This window comes from Geotrypetes seraphini, chromosome 7 (genome assembly GCF_902459505.1).
Source record: "Geotrypetes seraphini chromosome 7, aGeoSer1.1, whole genome shotgun sequence".
Taxonomy (NCBI): domain Eukaryota; kingdom Metazoa; phylum Chordata; class Amphibia; order Gymnophiona; family Dermophiidae; genus Geotrypetes; species Geotrypetes seraphini.
The window spans coordinates 187,496,951-187,516,720 of NC_047090.1; the positions used below are offsets into that span (position 1 = coordinate 187,496,951).

The following is a 19,770-nucleotide window of genomic DNA, read 5'->3' on the forward strand; positions in this document are numbered from 1 at the left end:
AGAAAATGTTAAATTATCATTCCTATTCTGGGTTTTTTCAAAGAGGTCAAGGCAGATGACTCTATGCATTGTCACCTCAGTAACAACCATACAAAAATAGACAAATATACCCCCCATCCTTTTTATTAAACCACAATAGCAGTTTTTAGCGCAGGGAACTGCGCTAAATGCCCAGCGCTACTCTCGACGCTCATAGGCTGCCTGCACTAAAAAACACTATTGCGATTTAGTAAAAGGGGGCCATAGTGCAAAATATAGACAGCATATATAAATTCAGACACATTTTGATCACTAAATTGAAAATAAAATCATTTTCCTACCTTTGTTTGGTAATTTCATCTGGCTGCACTTTATTCTTCTGACTGTGCATCCAATACTTCTTCCCTTCTTTCAGCCTCCTGTATGCTTCCTCTCCTCCAGACCTCATTCCCTCCCCCAACTTTTTCTTTCTTTCTCTATGTCTGTCTTTCTCTGATTCTGTGCCCCATTTATTTTTGCTTTGTTTCTGGTTCCCTGTCCCCCCCCCTTCTTTGTTTCTTCCTTCCTTCCTCCGTGCCCCATTTTTTGCTTTTTTTTTTTGGCTCCCTTCCCCCCCCTTCTTTCTGTCTTTCTTTCTTCCTACCTCCCCATGCCACCACCGCCGCGGAATAGGCTGCTGCCGCTGCCGCAATCGGGAACAGGACAAAATCTCTCTGCTTCTCTTCTGCACGGGGCCGACCAACTCTTGCCGCCCGATGTCAATTCTAACGTCGGAAAGGACGTTCTGGGCAGCCAGGCAGCGATTGGCTAGCCAGAACGTCCTCTCGACGTCAGAATTGATGTCGGGCCGCCGCGAGAGTTGGTCGGCCCTGCAGGGAAGAGAAGCAGGGAGATCAAAGACACGGTGCCGGCCTGATCCCGATGGCAGCAGTGAGAAGGGAAGGGAAGCAGGTTGGGCACCACTGCTCTAGATGAGCCGCATTCTAGGGAGAACAGTGGACCGCCCCCCCCCCCCTTGTTACGCCACTGGAGCAGCAGCGTGTCTGGCCGGCTCATTCGTTCAAAGCCGCGGGTGGCGGCTCCTTGCGAGATCCGCGCCTGCGCCTGAAGCCTCTCTGATGGTGCGACGTCAGAGAGGCTTCCGATGCAGGAGTGGATAGCGCGAGGAGCCGCCAACCCGCGGCTTTGAACGAACGAGCCGGCTGCTGCTCCAAAAGGAAGAGAATGATCGCCTCCAGACCGCGGGCCACACGTGTTTGAGACCGCTGCCTTAGAGGGAACACTGCCTAGGACCCTGGGGGAGCCCGGGCCCCCTGTCACCGCCGGGCCCCTGAATGCAGGACTGGTAGTACTGCCCTGATGGCGGCCCTGAATACTACTATAGATTGTAGGAAATCAGTGAAGAGGGTCTGGTGCTTAACTGGTTTTGCTTTCCTTAGAGAACTGAACTTTTGAGTCCTCTGAAACAATGAGACCTCCACCACATCCTTCACAGTGTGCGGCCCCACAAAGCTCTATTCTTCCGCCCATCCTTTTCAATGTTTTAATTTCTTCCTTGCCTCTTCTCCCCTACCTACTATAACTCAGTTTCTCGTCTTCACAGTCTCTCTCTGTGCCATTTGTGTCCAGCTTCTCTCATTTCTTGAGCCTTACAATCCAGTCAAGATCAAGGACATTGCCGACATTAGCAAAAACTTGATCCCAATAACATGGTTAAGAACATGAGAATAGCCCTACTGGGTCAGACCAATGGTCCATCAAGCCCAGTAACCCATTCTCACGGTGGCCAATTCAGGTCCCTAGTACCTGGCCAAAACCCAAAGAGTAGCAACATTCCATTCAGAATCCTAAAGAATAGCAAGATTCCGTAATCCCAAAGAGTATCAATATTCCATGCTACTGATCCAGGGCAAGCAGTGGCTTCCCCCATATCTTTCTCAATAACAGACTATGGACTTTTCCTCCAGGAACTTGTCCAAACCTTCCTTAAAACCAGCTATGCTCTTACCACATGTTCCAGAGCTTAACTATTTTCCGAGTGGAAAAATATTTCTTCCTATTGGTTTTAAAAGTTTTTCCCTGTAACTTCATCGAGTGTCCCCTAGTCTTTGTCATTTTTGACGGAGTGAAAAATCGATCCACTTGTACCTGTTCTACTCCACTCAGGATTTTGTAGACTTCAACCATATCTCCCCTCAGCTGTCTCTTTTCCAAGCTGAAGAGCCCTAACCGTTTTAGTCTTTCCTCATACTACAAACTCATACTGAACCAAGCCTTTTCTGGAGACATAGCTCTCCCTCACTTTCCATTATGCCTTAATATACTATATCCTGATGAAAGTATCATCTGTGTTGTGGATGCCCCTCTAGACAATCAGCTGTCCTTTGGACAACTTGTCTCCACCCTCATGATAAAATCCTCCTTCGTACTAAGAATAATTCATTTTATCCATCCACTTCTTAGCCCAGTAAAGTTTACATACTCTTCCTAGTTTTTAACTCAATGGGGGTGGGTAACCATTGTCCTTGAGGCCCACAACTTGTTTTTTTAAAGATTTCCAAAATGCAAACGATGGAAGCAGTGCATGCAAATCAATCTCATGCATATTCATTGTGGAAATCTTGAAAACCCAACTAAGGTTTACTCTCTTATTCTGTCATAGAACCCCCATATTCTATCCAACCTTCTTGTTCCTCACCGAACCCTCTAGAACTATCTGCCTCCAATCTGAGATACAGGACCTGTTTGCTTTCTAGCTACATTTCCTGATGTGGTCTGGGCGATTAAACTGCTGAACGTAGAGGTAGGCCATTCTCAAAAAAAATCTCATTTTGGACAGGGTGTTTTTGAGAATGGACATTTCCCTGCTGCCTACTTTCAGCGTTTAGGGACTTAGGCCAAAAGGGGACATAAACTTTTTTTTTTAATTATTTCCCTCCACGTGTTCAAGGCTTGGTGTGGTTAAGGCAGAGCTTACAGGAAGGGGGCAGGGACAGCGAGATAACTCACGGGGACGGGACAAGGAAATTGAGTTCCCGCAGGGACGGAGACAAACTTGTCCCCGTGCCATTCTCTACCTGGCAGCAGAACTGTTGAGGTGCTTTACTATATACATTGTATAAGATCAGAGAATGGCTGATAGCCGATGATCTGTAGGAGAACTAATGAAGTCATTGGCATATGGAAGGCGGCCTATTCACCTCAGTCAGCCAGAGTCCTTTCCCAGATTTAAATCAGAACTAAAAACATTCTTATTTAAAGACGTTTACAGCTATTAGGGTTCAGTAGAACACGTTTTCCTCCCTCCTCTTGTGTTCTCCCCCTTTCCCCCTCTTTCTTTTCTATACATTGCATTTCTTCCCCTCCTCCCAATTTGGTTTATTTGTAAAAAGTCTATTCGTATTATTTTTAAATATTTTATTTACACCGCCTAGATTTCTTTAGATAAGCGGTCTATCAAAATTCAATAAACTTGAAATACAAAATATATTTTTTAATCTGGTCATGATAAAGCCCTGTGGTCTAAGGGATCCTTTTATTAAGACGTGCTAACTGATTTAGCATGCACTAAAGATGACATCTTTCTTTGAGATAGGGAAGCGCAAGGCTTCACTTGGTGGTTGCATTTATTCTTACAGCAGGCTATTTGACATCTTATCCAGAGCACCTCATATTGCCCCCCAAAATATTTGTTTCAGTGGTTTTGCAACAGAAAGTCCAAATGCAAATGGTTGCAACTGAAGCATCCCAATATAAACGACTGGGTGATAGTAAAAAATCAAGAAAATTGTTCCTAAAAGGTAGTGGCAACTAACAAACTGGTAAAGGAACAATAAAGCTACTTCAAATAACTTTTAACCTTGAACGGTGCTCAGAATCCAAGATGGAATTTAAGACCTCAATGTGGGGACTAAACCCCTAAAGAGACTCTTATGGTATCTATCATTTTTTGAAGTGCTTAATAAATAAAGATTAATAAATAAAGATTTTTTGAAGTGCTTAATAAATAAATTCATAATTTTCAATCGTCTATGAAATGCAAAATATTGTCCAACTCTTAAGTGATTTCCAATAGATGAACTTCAAAAATAGTAACTTAGCTGAAAAATTCAGATAGCGTTGATTTAGCTGGGTCCTGACGCGTTTCGCCGCTTTCGCTTCCTCAGAGATCCCGCTTGCAATCTTGAATCTAATACTTGTCTCCAAACCTGTGGTTTTTCTGTTTCCTATGACGTCATAATGTTATGTGGATTTAATAAAAAGAAATTAAAAACTGGTTTAAAAGATATTTGGAGCATTGAGATTAAGCATGAAATTACTGCATCTCAATGGCCACAAATTTGGTCTTGGAGGATGAAATGTACGGTGTCAGCATCTATGAGACAAACTTGGTTTTTTCTGTTGCATAGAGCGTTGTGGACCCCTGTTAGGTTACAAAAATTAGATAGTTCTTTGTCTAATAGATGTTGGCATTGTCATCTAGAAGTAGGAACTTTAGATCATTTATTGTTTCATTGCCCATGTATTATGAATTTTTGGAAATCAATTTGGGACCAAATAATAATTTATTAGATAACCCAGTGGCATTATCCTACGATACTGTGATATTTGGTATGGAAATGAGAGCAAAAAGTCAGATTTCTGCGAATAATAAAAATTACTACTTATAATGACTGGTGTTGCCATTCAGCAAATTACATATAATTGGAAGGATTGGAGGAGATTAAATTATAACTTTTGGTGGAATTCTTTATGCCATATCTATAAAATGGAAAGGTTTATTGCATTACAAAGGGGATATTTTAAGAAGTTTCAGGATGTGTGGAAACCATTGACAAAGTATTGTAAAGATTAATTTGAATTTGTTTCCCTTATATTTATCAACTTAAGGTATAGGGAGGGGGGGAAGTTTATTATTATATGTTTTATATGATAATGGAATATATGGGAGGGAGAGATGGGAAAGGGAAAGGGATAAGAATTTATGAAATATATCAATGATTGTTTGTAAGTGATGAATTTATTGTTAATGTGAATGAATATATTTCACACTTAATGTATTTTTGAAAATGAATAAAAAATTAATAAATAAAAAAAAAAAAAGAAAGTCCAAAAGCTTTCAGACACGCCACAAGAAAAACCTAGTCATTGGCCTTCAGTCTCACGTACTGGATCTTACTTTCACATGGGCCACCTTTGGCAAACTCTGACACAACCGCGCTGGCAAATGGAGATCCTTCCTGTGTCACGTGCCTCGAACATTAGGCAGATTTCAGTGAGCAGATCAAACTTCTCCAACCCAGGCCTCTTTCTTCCAGCTGTGTGAAAAACATTAGGCTGCCTGACAGCCCACAAGAGAGAAGCAGTGGGATCGCCCGAGGCTCGACAAGCATGATTTCATTAAAGGAGCACGCTGCCATCGTGTGATAAAGCCCTTCCCTCTCTCCCACTTCATCTTTTTCTCTTTTATACACATCTCCTTTATTGGCTCTCTGGTCCTTACCCATACATTACCAGCTGAGGTATTAAAAACAGAAGACCCCCGAGAACAACTAGACTTTGAAAGCCAGGAGTGCACCGTGAATGCTAAAAGGCTGGCTTTCTGCTTCAATTTCTACACTTAACCTATTCCAAAGCCCTTACCGCTTCGTCTCGGATTTAATTTACACCTTAGCCTGGAGTCTGCAACCTAAAATAATAATTAAAAAAAAAAAGTACACATTTCTCAAATAAATCAGAAGGTTAATTATGCCAACAGAATCTATTACAGATATGTATCAATTATTAATAAGCCAGCCATAGTGTCACCCTGTCTCCTCTGAGCTCTTGAAAAATGACTTCACCTGCTATTTCAGTGGCGTTCGATCTTCATATGCTCGTACATGACATTAAGGGTGAGGCGCTCCATACCTGCTCTGACACTGCGGAAACAGAAGTCAACAGAGGCCATTGCGGAGTACAGGAGTGTGGCGAGGTCATCGTTCAATCCTGTTGCACATCGCCAGGTCAACTCCATAGCATGACTGTTGACCTCTTGTTGAACTTTGGGTGCAGCGTTACGGGTTTTCAAGCATTTTTATCCACCCAAATATCATACAAGGTGCATTTTTGCCCGACGCAGTGAACTGTAGAGAGCTATGAGCAATTTTTATTTCATTAGACGTCCTTTTACCGAAGCTTAGTGCGCAATAACCGTTATTAACGTGCAGTAAATTCCAGGTGGTCCATAGATATAAAATGAGACACGCAGTATGTAGCGTGCTCTAAGCTTTAGTAAAAGGACCCCTTGGTTACTGAGAGGTCTTTAAAATCATGAGTGGGACAGAATAGGTAAATGCAAAGCAACTGGTCACTCTTTCAAGAAGTACAAAGATTACATAGTAGATGACGGCAGATAAAAGACCCGAATGGTCCATCCAGTCTGCCCAACCTGATTCTCTTAGCTATTTCTGGGCAAGAATCCAAAGCTCTACCCGTTACTGTGCTTGGGTTCCAACTGTCAAAATCTCCGTTAAAACCTACTCCAGCCCATCTAAACCCTCCCAGCCATTGAAGCCCTCTCCAGCCCATCCTCCCCCAAACAGCCATATACAGACCGTGTACTGGCCTTAGTTCAATATTTAATGTTATTTTCTGACTCTAGATCCTCTATGTTCATCCCACGTTTCTTTGAACTCCATCACCGTTTTCCTCTCCACCACCTCTCTCGGGAGCACATTCCAGGCATCCACCACCCTCTCCATAAAGAAGAATTTCCTTATATTGCTCTTGAATCTATCACCCCTCAACCTCAAATTATGTCCTCTGGTTTTACCATTTTCCTTTCTCTGGAAAAGATTATGTTCTACGTTAATACCCTTCAAGTATTTGAACATCTGAATCATATCTCCCCTGTCCCTCCTTTCCTCTAGGGTATACATATTCAGGGCTTCCAGTCTTTCCTCATACGTCTTTTGTTGCAAACCTCCTATCATTTTCGTCGCCCTCCTCTGGACCGCTTCAAACCTTTTTGTGTCCTTCACCAGATATGGTCTCCAAAACTGAACAAATGGGGTCTCACCAGCGACCTGTACAGGGGCATCAACACCTTCGTTCTTCTACTGCTTACGCCTTCTCATACTATCTTTTTAGTGAAGGGTCTTCCACAAATATGTGGACATACAGGATGCTCTTAGGACCACTTTAATGAGCTCCCTTTTATGTTTTTTCTGCAACACCCTAAGGAGTGCAAAGCCTTTACACTAAAAGATTTTTTTTAAAAAAAAACAATGCCCTTTATACAGCTGAACGATCTTGACAAGAAAGATTGGAAGTACACATAAATCTCTTGCATTCTATGCATCCCCTCTTTGCCCCCACTCATACGTGCTTTTGCTCTCCCATTGTCGCCCCAGACACATGAATATTCAGTGGCGTTGCAGGGGGCAGGTGCAGAACAGTGTGTGAGTGAGAAAGTTCCTTGCCTCCGAGTATACTCTGATGCTGGGTGGGAACGGTTTGGGTTTGTAAATTGAGCGCTCTTCTCCATGCTGGTAAATAATGGTCTTTAGCAGCAGGTTCTGCCTCGCGCTCTGCTGTGCCTATTTTGTGTTTCTCATCATGTAAGGGCTCTCCCTCCCTTCCCCTCGCTGCTTTCTGTTTGCATGCCTTTTCTAGAAGCTGTTGAAAAGTAAAACCCTGCAGACTTTCTGCACAAAAGCAGATAATGAGCTGTTAAGAACTTAAGCCTGAATGAGCAGCTGTCAGTCAGAGTAATCAAGCCAAGGTGGGAGAAGTCTTTATCCACAGTGAGGCCCAGGGCATGCTGGGAAGCTGTTGAAGTGATTTCCACAGGCTGAAGGGCGGCCTCCAGCACTCACTTCCACTTTCATTTGGATCATTCGTGAACTGGTTTTCTTATAAACCCTGAACCTGACAGTTACTGGGCCCTCATGAGCACTGGTAGAGTCTCTAGTGCATTCAAAAGAGGAAACTGCCATTTCTCAAGAAGCATCGCCTAGAGGACTGGGGATGTGCCTGATGCACCAAACTCTGCCCCGGCTTTCAGGAATGAGAAATCTCGTTGGCACAACTATCCCTCTGCCTGCGCTCTCTCCCCACCCCCCTCCCAGCAGCTCTTAGTCACTGTGAAGGAATATACAAACAGCCACAATAAGACTTTGTAAATTTTCTATACAACAAGCGACCCCCGCCCCCCTAAATGTGTTTGCTAGGGTACACCGACAAATCGCTCCAACAAACGTGCACAGGAACAAGTGTGAGCAGGACAATTGCAGCCCGTGAAGGACATCTGGAAGGCCCTGATTTGTTGAGACTCCTCAGGCCCTGTCCCTGAGGATCGGGTAGTGCTAAAAACAAAATGTGGAAACCAGTTTCTGGGCTTCCAAGAGTCTAAAATGGTAAAGTTTATTGGTACGAAACACAGTTCAAAAATATCACAACATGCTAAAAGTCAAACTCATACAACATAAGTCCGCTGCATAAATAATGACCAGACCCTACATGGGCCGTGGTTCGGAAAATGCCAGTGCAGCAACCGTCATTTTTAACAAGCACTCATCTAAAAGACTTACAGGGGTTTTTTTAAATGCCTGTTACTGCATTTTAAGAACCCCTGAGGAAGGCTATAAAAAGCCGAAACACGACCCGTGTAGGCATGGTTATTATTTATGAAGTGGACTTATGTTGTATGAGTGGAGCCAACTACTCAGATCAGGCCACTGGACTCGCTAATGGCCTTTCGGAGAGCAACAAAGACCTTCCTTTTTGCCAAAGATACTGAATGACCCCTTCGAAAACTATGTTCTTTAACCTCTCGTCCCTATATAGTTAGGAAACTGTCTCTTTGTATGCATCTATTGGTATCCTCTTTTCCTTTTTCAGTTCTTTTGTCCTCTGTTGTCCCTGCGTTTAGCTTCGTGTCCTCTTCCCACACTGTGAATGTCCTGAGCTGTTGGGAGCATGAGATAGAAATCTAAATAAAGATGACAGACATTATCCAACAGAGGCGACTTCTCCTAAAAGCAGCCTGGAGACCAATTAGACCTCAGGAAAGAAATTCTTGGTACAGGGAGGGACAGTGGGATGCTGGAAAGGGGAGTGTCCTTGTAACAAGGATGTATTTGCTGCTTTCTTTATGTGAGGAGCAGGCTGGGGCCATGATTCTTTCCCGAAAACGAGTAGCTGGCACAGAGTTGTGGCACTGTGCGTCTGTCTCACAGCCCAATGCATCTCATTTTCCTCTCCATCAATGCTAAGGTGCTGCTCAGACCACGATCGAGGCTTTTGTGTGCCAGAGAGAAAAAAAAAACCAACTCATTTGCTCACAAGCTGTCTTTGGACGGGCTGCGATGCATCCTTCTGACTGCGACATCCACATCCAGACACATCCATTTCTATACGTACTAATACACGACACATGCGTAGGGCTACCAGACGTCTGGATTTTCCCAGACATGCCCTTCTTTTCGAGGACACGTCTTTTCGAGGCACTTTGTCCGGGTTTTGAAAAGCCTCCTCTAATTCATGTCGGGAAGGTGGAAATCCGCACGCGCGCGGATTTTCTCCTGTCCGACAAGAGCAGGCTGCGGGACTGGGGTGGAGCTGGGTCATAGCAGGGATGGGTGGAACTGAGCAGTGCTGGGGCAGGTCTAGGTGTCCGGATTTTACTATAGTAAAATCTGGCAACCCTACACAGGCACGCACGCACTAACATGGTACCGCAGCAAAAAAGCAGAATACTACGGGGTGCACTGAGATGTCCTGTGGTAATTTTGCCCTGTGCAAGCGCTAAAAATAAAATGTATTTTTTGGGCTCAGGTGCGTGTCAGCAGGTTTAGCCAATGAGTCCTACCACCTACAAAACAGGTAGTACGTAGTAGGAGTGTACGCGCAAACGGGAAAATTAGAATGTGGCCATTAATTTTTTAAAAAATTCTGAAATGTGGCCATTTTGCCTCTGCGGGAAAAATGGCTTTAATGCAAGAAAAGACCCAATTATTTCATTGATCAATTTACATTCATCAATCCCAATCGCTCATTGCGAGCCGTTGCGTTCTTTGTTTTCCCTTCTGCTCGTGGTTGTTCACATACGAGATTTTTTTTACAAAGATTGCCGTCTTACCAAGCGGCCAGTTGGGATACAGAGTTTAGCAGACTATGATCTCTTTCTTCATCTTGTCTGCATTTTAGCAAAATTGTTAACATCAAGTTTATTTGCAAAATTCCTGGAGAATTGACTTGTTTTTTGGTGGTGGTTGTTTTTTAAAATTTCTATTGATTTTCAAACTTTGACAGTGCAAAACAATTAATTGAACATAAACAGTGCCTAAAACACACTTTAAAATGGTTTATAGTCAGTAGTGTGTAAGACGCTAGCGCGCCGACAATTCGGCACAAGACAGAAGCGCGCAGGGGAAAATGTAATTTTTAAAGAGCTCTGACGGGGAGTTTAGGGTGGCAACTCCCCCACTTTATTGGTTAGTGTTCGCGTTGCTGTTGGAGGGGGGTTCGGGGGGTTGGAAACCTCCATTACAGAGAAAACAGAACTTTTTCTGATTTTTTTCAGAAAAAGTTCCATTTTCTCTATAATGGGGGGGGTTTCACCCCCCACACCCCCCGCAATGGCAGCACGAATCCTAACCAATAAAGTGGGGGGGGGGTTGCCACCCCAAACCCCCAGTCGGAGCTCTTTAAAAATTATTTTTTTCCCCCGCGTGCTTCTGTCTTGCGCCGAATTGTCGGCGCTGGATTATCGGTGCGCTGGCGTCTGGCACGCGATTATCCCGTCACCCTTTAAAATATACAAGTAATACATAAAACAATCATTTCCTCCCCCTCCTCCCTGGAGAATTGACTTGTTAATCCCCAAGATGATACCGTCTTCTTAGTTGGTTAAACCGCATAGAACTGCAAGGTTTTGCGGTATGCAAATGTGATGTTATGGCATGTTATGTAAAAGTGCCGCAATTTCATAAAAGGGTCCCAAATTACGAGAAAAAGGGCGGGAGTAATGGCTGAGTCTTCTCCGATTCCACTATATATTTATTTTTTTTCAAAAACTTACACCCTGCTATTTTCCAGTGATCAATGTACAATACCACTAATTATCATTTCTATAGCGCTGTTAGATGTACACAGCGCTGTACATTAAGATATACGAGACAATCCCTGCTCAATAGAGCTTACAATCTAATTAAAACAAACGTTGGGGAATTTCTCACAGAGGGAATGATAAAACAGACATGGGTACTGTACAAGTGAATGGGAGTTAAGAATTAACAGCGGCCTCGAAAAAGTGGGCTTTTAGCCTAGATTTGTAAACTGCCATTGACGGAGCTTGACCTACTGACTCAGGCAGTCTGTTCCAGGCAGACGGTGCAGCATGACAGAAGGGACGGAGTCTGGAGCTAGCAGTAGAGGAGAAGGGTCTAGAGAAGAGAGACATACGCAATGAATGGAGTTCCCGGGAAGGAGTATAGGGAGAGATACGAGAGGAGAATTACTGAAGAGGAATGGGGATACAACTCAGACATGCAAAATAAAAAAACCTAATGCAATGACAATTGAAGCGCTATTAGGGCAGACTAGATGGGCCGTGGGCCCTTATCTGCCGTCTATTTCTATGTTTCTATGTTTCTATTACCGTACCACTGTGCTACCCTTACAGTAGCCGCTATCTTACACCCAGGGCAGTTTACAATAAGAGTAGATGGTTACATCAAAGTGTAAAACAGTAGTGATATATTTCTAAGGTTGTAATTTTTTGTTGGCATTTATTTATTTCGATTTCTATCCCGTTCTCCCAAAAGCTCAGAATGGGTTACAAATAGACATTCACAGTCGTTTGAATACAGACTAGTCATGACAACAAATAGGTTACAGTAGACAATAACGGAGCTTATTCTAGAGACCAGACTGGTCACAGCGAAGAGTACTAGGAGAAGTATATTGAGGAGGCAGTTTTTAATGGCCCGATTGGCGGAAGAGGAAGGTCTTTACTGCTCTGGGGAAGGTCATTAGTGAGTCTAGCGGCCTTTTATCTGTGTGGGTAGTCGGTTCCATAGCTGTGGTAGGAAATGTCTGTAGGATCTTTGGTACACCGTACTCATTCGGAGGGATCTCCCTGCGGGAATGCTGAGTCTTTGTTCTGCTTTGGAGCGGAGGGGGCGGTTAGGGGTGTATAGGCGTAGCTTGGATGTATGTAGGCTGGGGATTTTGGGTAGAATCTCTTGTGTGTCATGACCAGGGCTTTTTTGACTGGTAACCAGTGAGCTGCATAGAGCATTGGAGTAGTGGGGTCATGGTAGCCGAGGTTATATAGGAGTCAAATTGCAGAGTTCTGCTAGTGTTAGTCATTCTTTTTATATGTGTTTGATTTTTGATTTTATGAATGTATAATTGTAATTTGCCTTGGATAAGGTAGACTATAAATAATAAAAGCTAAAATGATATTCTTTGTACATCATCAGTCTCAAAATCAAGTAAACCACCTAAAATATAACACTAATGATAAAATAAACAGGACATAACAAGACCACAAAATAATTAACATAGCAGCATGTTTATTAAAGCTTAGCAAAAGGTAATAATGGATCCGAGTACAGGCGAAACACCGCGGCCCGGATTCTTGAAATGGCGGCCGCCAAGCGTGTGTCAGTCACGCGACAGCGCCGTTTAGAGAACCGTGCCTCCGACAAAGGCCGGAAACAGAGGCCAGGGTTTTCAAGGCCTACATGGCTGGCACCTACTTTTGAAGTGAATCACGCCTACACAAGCGCTTTACGGCGCCTCCTGCCACTTCCGGCGTTGGCCATGCACACAGTGGCGTTAGCACCTCTGCAAGCGCAATTCCAGTGCCATTTTTTTTAGACTCCGATAGGTGCCTTTTAAGGCCTCTTTTAAATGGTGTTTTGCACTTAACTCAGGCGCTGGTAGGGCATCTACTAAGTTAAGGCAGTGTTTTTCAACCTTTTTTGGGCAAAGGCACACTTGTTTCATGAAAAAAATCACGAGGCACACCACCATTAGAAAATGTTAAAAAATTTAACTCTGTGCCTATATTGACTATATATAAAGTAATTCACTTGAGTGCCACCGCCGCCATCGGGAACAGGCCGTTGCCAAGTTCTCCCTGCTTCTCTTCCCCGCGGGGCCGACCAACTCTCGCCACCCGTCGTCAATTCTAACGTCGGAGAGGACGTTCTAGGCCAGCCAGGCAGCGATTGGCTGGCCCAGAACGTCCTCTCCGACGTCAGAATTGACGCGAGTGGCGAGAGTTGGCCGGCCCCACAGGGAAAAGCAGGGAGAACTTGGCGCCGGCCTGTTCCCGATGGCGGCGGTGGCACTCAAGTGGCTAAAGAGCCGCAGTTTGCCGGCCTAGGGACAACACTGGAGGGTGGCCAGCTATGCACTCCCTTGGGATGTAAACCCGGGGTGGGGCAGACCGCCCCCCCCCACCCTGGTATGCCACTATCTGTACCTCACTCCCTCCCTATGACCAAAAATTCTCCTTTCTTCTATTCCCCGTGTACACAACCATCTCTTTCCCTCCCTTCCTCTCTCCAAAGTCCATGCCTTCTGTGTCCAAACACTCATTCCCTCCCCCACCTCAGCATCTCTTTCCCTCCCTTCCTCTCTCCCAAGTCCATTTCTTCTGTGTCCAAAAACCCATTCCCTCCCCCACCTCAGCATCTCTTTCCCTCCCTTCCTCTCTCCCAAGTTCATGCCTTGTGTCCAAAACGCACTCCCTCCCCCCTTTTGTGTTACGTGTTTGCCTCCCAGCCCATCTTTGCAACTTTATCAGCAAAACGAAGCTCAAGCTGCGAGGCTTGTCTTCTGCTTCCTGCCTGCCCTGCCGCGCACAAATAGCCGAACGGAAGTATTCTCCGACGTCAGCGCTGACGTCGGAGGTCAGGCTTTGCTTAAGCCCTCCCTCCGACGTCAGCGCTGACATCGGGGAACGCTTGCGATCGGCTATATGTTAGCTGCAGGGCAGGCAGGAACAGAAGACGAGCCTCGCGGCTCGAGATGTATTGAACTCCGCGGGTCCCCCGTCCAGCTCTCTCCTGTCCACGTGGGGCGGATCGCCCCTCTCCCTAGACTGTGGCCTAGGACCCTGGGGGAGCCCGGGGCCCCTGAATGCAGGACTGGTGGTACTGCCCTGATGGCGGCCCTGACCGTACGGCACACCAGGCAACATCTCGCGGCACACTAGTGTGCCGCGGAACAGCGGTTGAAAAACACTGAGTTAAGGCACCGTTTAGAGAACTTAGTCCCAAGTGTCCTATTTTATACCTATGAGCCAGATTCTGTAAACAGCGCCTAATGCAGGTGTCGTTTGTAGAATCACGTCTAGCAGTGCCGAAATCGACTTAGGTGCCAGTAGGAGTCGTCTATTAAGCCTGACTCAATCCATGCCCAAACTCCACCCCCTCGCCATGCCTACATTTCCCCTTTAGAGTTTAAATGTAAAATTTTATAGTTTATAGTTTATAGTTTATTCAATTTTTGATTAAACGCCTTTTCGATTCTACAAAGCGTTGTACAGAGTAAAAATATTAACATTTTAACAAAAATAACAATTAAACATACTTTCCTATAAAAACTACAGGACTACAGACCATACAAACTGGGTAAATATTGACCCGTAGGCCATAGATACATGAGGAAAGGGGGGAGAAATACAATTGCAATAGAAAAGTGAGGAACGTATAATTTTATATATACGCAGATGACATTTCTATTTTAATCCCTCGAAATAATTTTACCTCTGAAATTTTAAATCAGATATCTTCTATTATGACTCAGATAGAACAGTGGACAATTAATTCCAAACTGAAACTCAAAACGGAAAAGACCAAACTTTTCTTGGCTCGTCCCAACGACAAAATAACAAACTCATTGGCCGTGACTACCCGATTATTAAATCTATCAAAATTCTGGGATTCACGCTAGACTGACATTTAATACAAGCAGAACACACGAACTCAGTGGTACAAAAATGCTTTTTTACATTGTGGAAATTAAGAACCATAACAAAATATTTGGATCCTTTATCGTTCAGCCTATTGGTGCAGGCATTAGTTTTATCCATTTTAGACTATTGTAACATCATCTATTTTATACTTAAGGGCCATTTGGCCCTTAGCACACGGTAAGCTTTAGTAAAAGGGCCCCTAATTTACTTAATTTCCATCTTAGTATTTCCTCATCAACAAAGACTAGGGGTCACGCCATGAAGCCATTACGTAATACATTTAAAATATATCTAAGAATATTTATTTACTCAGCACATAATTAAGCTTTGGAATTTGATGCCACGGAATGTGGTAAAAGTCATTCTATAATTGTGTTTAAAAAAAGGTTTATGGAGGAAAAATCCATAAACTGATTGTTAAGTAGACTTGAGGAAATGCACTGTAGAGAAAGACACAGGGACAAATTTGCCCGCAGGAACTCAATTTCCCCGTCCCGTCCCTGTGAATTTTGTCGCTATCTCTGTCGCTATCCCCATTCCTGTAAGCTCTGCCTTAACCGCACAAGCCTCGAACACGTATGATTTTAAAGTGTTTGAGGCTTGTGCAGATGAGGACGGAGATTTCAGGAACAGGAAATTTTATCCCCATGTCATTCTCTAGTCCACTGCTTATGCCTGAAGTCGGTGGTATGGAATCTTGGGATTCTACCAGATACTTGTGGCCTGGTTGGCCACCTTTGGAAACAGGCCACTTTTTTAGTCTGATCCAGTATGGCTATTCTTTTGTTCTCAAGCTCCAGAGCAGGTTTTAGGAGGAATGAAAAATCTTCAAAGATACATGCCTAGTGACAGAAGAATCATCATTTGCCATGCATTTAAAAAGTACAGCAGGGTGTTTTGATGGGATTTAAGGAATCCTTCCGGAAAGCTGGGCTGTGAGATCTCCCCTGGCTATTTAGCCATGTCCTGTTTCCAAATCAACCAGTTTTCAATTACAGCTAATTCTGGCTAATAATGATCTCCTCTGAATGAGATTCACGTTTACGATGCTGTTCAGTTTGTGTGTTGACCTCAGCACAAGCTTGATTGCGTTTTTCTTTCTAAACTGAACTCAGAGGCATTGTAAAACTGACAATTTGTGACGGCGATCACCTTCCACGTTGCACCACAGTAACAAAACATCTTCACCTAATGTTGTAATTGCTCGATTGTTCGGAAGAAACTTTGGAAAGAAGACTCTATAAGAACGTTGCACAATTCATATCGGACTCCGTTACAATCAATTTCACCATCGTGCGAGATGTTGACTTTCGTACAGCGCAACTCTAACCCCCTCGTCTACGAAACTGCGCTAGCAGTTTCTAGCACGGGGAGCTGCGCTGAATGGCCTGCGCTGCTCCCGACGCTCGCAGGAACTCAATGAGCGCCAGGAGCAGTGCGGGCCATTCAGCGCAGCTCTCTGTGCTCTTTCTGCGCTAAAAACTGCTAGGGCGGTTTCGTAGAAGAGGGAGTAAGGGTTCATTTACAGACTCTGGATGGCGTGATGGTCTTTCCTTTATTTTTGTAACTCTAAACTTTATTACAGCGATTTCAATGCACGCTTTCCATGTTTTCATCACATCCCTTAAACAAATTATTAGCATGCATAAGTATAACCAAAATAACAATATCTGATGTAGATTTCACCCTTCCCCCATCCATCCCTATATCTTTTCAATACAACTTCCAGAAATCACATTCCAACCTCCCTTCGCACCGTCCCTCCCCTTCACGCTCCCTCCATGACATTCCCCTCCCCCCTACTCACCAAGAAGACCAAGACGCATAGGTTATGATATGCTGCTGGCATGACGCTTTAAAAAGTTTACGTGACTAAAATTAATATGGATTAGTTCTACAAATGGAAGAGTAATCTGTTCCATTGCTTAGACCGGGGGTCTCAAAAGTTCCTCCTTGAGTGCCGGATCCAGTCGGGTTTTCAGGATTTCCCCAATGAATATGCATGAGATCTATGGGCATGTGCTGCTTTCAATGCATATTCATTGGGGAAATCCTGAAAGCCCGACTGGATTCGGCCCTCAAGGAGGGACTTCGGAGACCCCTGGCTTAGACACTCTGAGAGGAAATAATTACATGTAACCTCTTCATAACAGTACTGATTATACTTTTCAGCTAATAAAACATCCTCGTGACTTGTGTTACACATACAAGAAACTCAGATACCCAAACCAACTAGAGCCAGTCAAAACCTGCTCTGGCAATTTGAGGTCTATTAATTTACTCGTGTTAGTGAAATGTTCTCATGACAGGGATGACTTCCACACACGCCGGACTCTGTGAAAAGAGCTTCTTATAAAGGGAATACGGTGGAGGGACCAGCAGAGAGGTCTACAGTGAATGGAGCTTATTGCGCTCCAAGACTCACCACAGGGAACTGTGAAATTTGAATGCAAGATGAGAGACTATTTCCCTACATGCCACCATAATGCGACTGAATCACAGACACGCCAGAAAGGGCGAGGAGGGAAAAACTGATTGTGCCAAAGGCCTTGAATGAAATGAACCTCAAAACCAGCTACAAATCCGTGCAGTAAGCAGTCGTTTCCTGGTCTCCGGCTACATTCTGACTTCATCTGCTCTTAACTCCTGTCCTAAACCATGTTGTGATATGTGATTCTGTACATCACAATAAGTAAAAGAAAGAGAACCTTGAACTTTCTGGAAAAGAAAAATCTGAACACAACAGTGATGCACTATCCTATATCACTGAAATTTAAGAGAGAGAAAAAAAAGACATTATAAACCACCACTGCATGAACACATCACCTATCTGACCTGCCATATTGTTAAAGGCACAATCCACAAATGCCGCTGAGGGGGTGCGCAGCTCCAGGCGTGAGCCCAAAGTCAGAGGCAAAGGACCAGGGTTCCACAACAAAACAGGGGTGTCCAAAGCCACACAGAATGGAACCAAAACTTGGAGCCAGGAGATAAAAATATACAATGCTTTATTAAAATTTGTAACAAAATGCACACTGGAACCAATGTTCCAAAATACACACTGGAACCAAGGTGTGTATTTTGTTGTTATAGAACAAAACTGAAAACTATACTATTGAAGAAATTTGTCAAATGATCTAACTAAACCTGATCGACCCTCCCGAGATCCCGGCGCAAACTATACCTATCAACTTTGTAATCTCCCTGGGAATGCCCAGGCCAATTCCTGTTGTAAACCGCCTAGAACTGAAAGGTATTGGCGGGATAGAAGACACCAATGTCATGTAAAGCATTGTATATTTTTATCTCCTGGCTTCAAGTTTTGGTTCCATTTTGTGTGACTTTGGACTACCATATTGTTAATGCAAGTCAACAAGAACAAGGTCTCATCTCTGCATAAACACATCACCCATTGGCTCTGCCAGGTCACTAATGCAACTCCTGGCACAAAAACAAGCGTCCTTTTTACAAAATCACAACAAAATAGAAGAACCTGTTAGCGCAGAGAGGTTTTGAAGTGTACACCATTTCTAGCAGAGAACATTTCGGGGACTACCGGTAGCCCCTCATGCAGAGCCAGGTAGGCAGTACTCACTATATGCAGCTGGAGGAAGTCTCCGAGCCCCGGCGCGCTGTCGATTCGCACCAGGATCCCATCCTTCACGGTGGTGCTGAACCCTACGGCCAGGCGGTCCGTTCGTGTGCTTGGCCTGTCGTTCGCTGGCCATGTGTATAATATAAGCCCTCCACTTTTCCCAAATATGTAGGTGGCTCCAGCTGAAAAAAAGAAAAAAGAAAGAAAAATTTCCCATTAATCTGATAGTTGTGTCGCACAGCCTCCACGGAAACTCTTAGGATAGCCACATAGAGCCAAGACAGAATGAAGCCACAGGATACTTTCAAACGGGATCCGGAAGGTTCGCCCCCCACATTTCGCCCCCAGCAATTCGCCCCTCACATTTCGCCCCCCACATTTCGCCCCCAGACACATTTCGCCCCCACACATTTCGCCCCCACACATTTCGCCCCCACACATTTCGCCCCCCGGATGTTTTGCCCCCACACATTTCGCCCTCGCACATTTCGCCCTCGCACATTTCGCCCCCGCACATTTCGCCCCTGATTATGTGTACTGCACATTTCGCCCCTGAGCGTTCCTCCGTTCTCTCTCTCTCACTCTAACTTTGTCTCCCTTCCCACCGGGCCGCCAGTCCCCACGCGGCATGTGAGGAGGGAGTTGCGGCCCGTGGCCTGGGGGGGGGGGGAGGGAGAGGCCGGCCCGGAACGCTGTCGCAGCGCCAACGCGCCCCGCGCCCTAGGAGGAAGGAGTCGCCGGCTCAGAAACGCCGGCGCGGCTACCGCCGCGACTCCTCTCCAGCGGCGACTCCTCTCAAGCAGCCCCCCCCCACCCTTTACCCTGCCCCAGCCACACGAGGAGAGAGCCGGGAAGCAGGGCGCAGGGAAAGCGCGACGCTCCCAAGCAGAAGGTACGCCCGTGCGGGGCGGACCGCTCCTTTCCGCCCTCCCTTTTTTTTTTTTTTTTTTTTAAACATCGGGAGCCGAAGCGGGGTCCACCACCGCGCACGGAAAGCCCGGACAACGTGCAGGGCCGAAAGGAAACATCAGGACTGCAGGTGTGTCCCCCTTCCCACTCCTCTTTTTGGGGGGAATGTGCAGTACACATAATCAGGGGCGAAATGTGCGGGGGCGAAATGTGTGGGGGCGAAACATCCGGGGGGCGAAATGTGCGGGGGCGAAATGTGTGGGGGCGAAACATCCGGGGGGCGAAATGTGCGGGGGCGAAATGTGAGGGG

At 45.0% G+C, this 19,770-nt stretch overlaps 1 protein-coding gene across 1 annotated transcript in view; it reads right to left on the reverse strand.

Moving 5' to 3' along the window:
* The window catches only part of NRXN3 (neurexin 3), a 1,772,673-nt gene that overhangs the window by 516,185 nt on the left and 1,236,718 nt on the right, over nucleotides 1-19,770 (reverse strand). Inside the window, exon 18 of the mRNA XM_033952014.1 lies at nucleotides 18,552-18,733. Within this exon, the coding sequence (XP_033807905.1) occupies nucleotides 18,552-18,733 (182 nt within the window). The remainder of the gene's footprint in view (nucleotides 1-18,551; nucleotides 18,734-19,770) is intronic.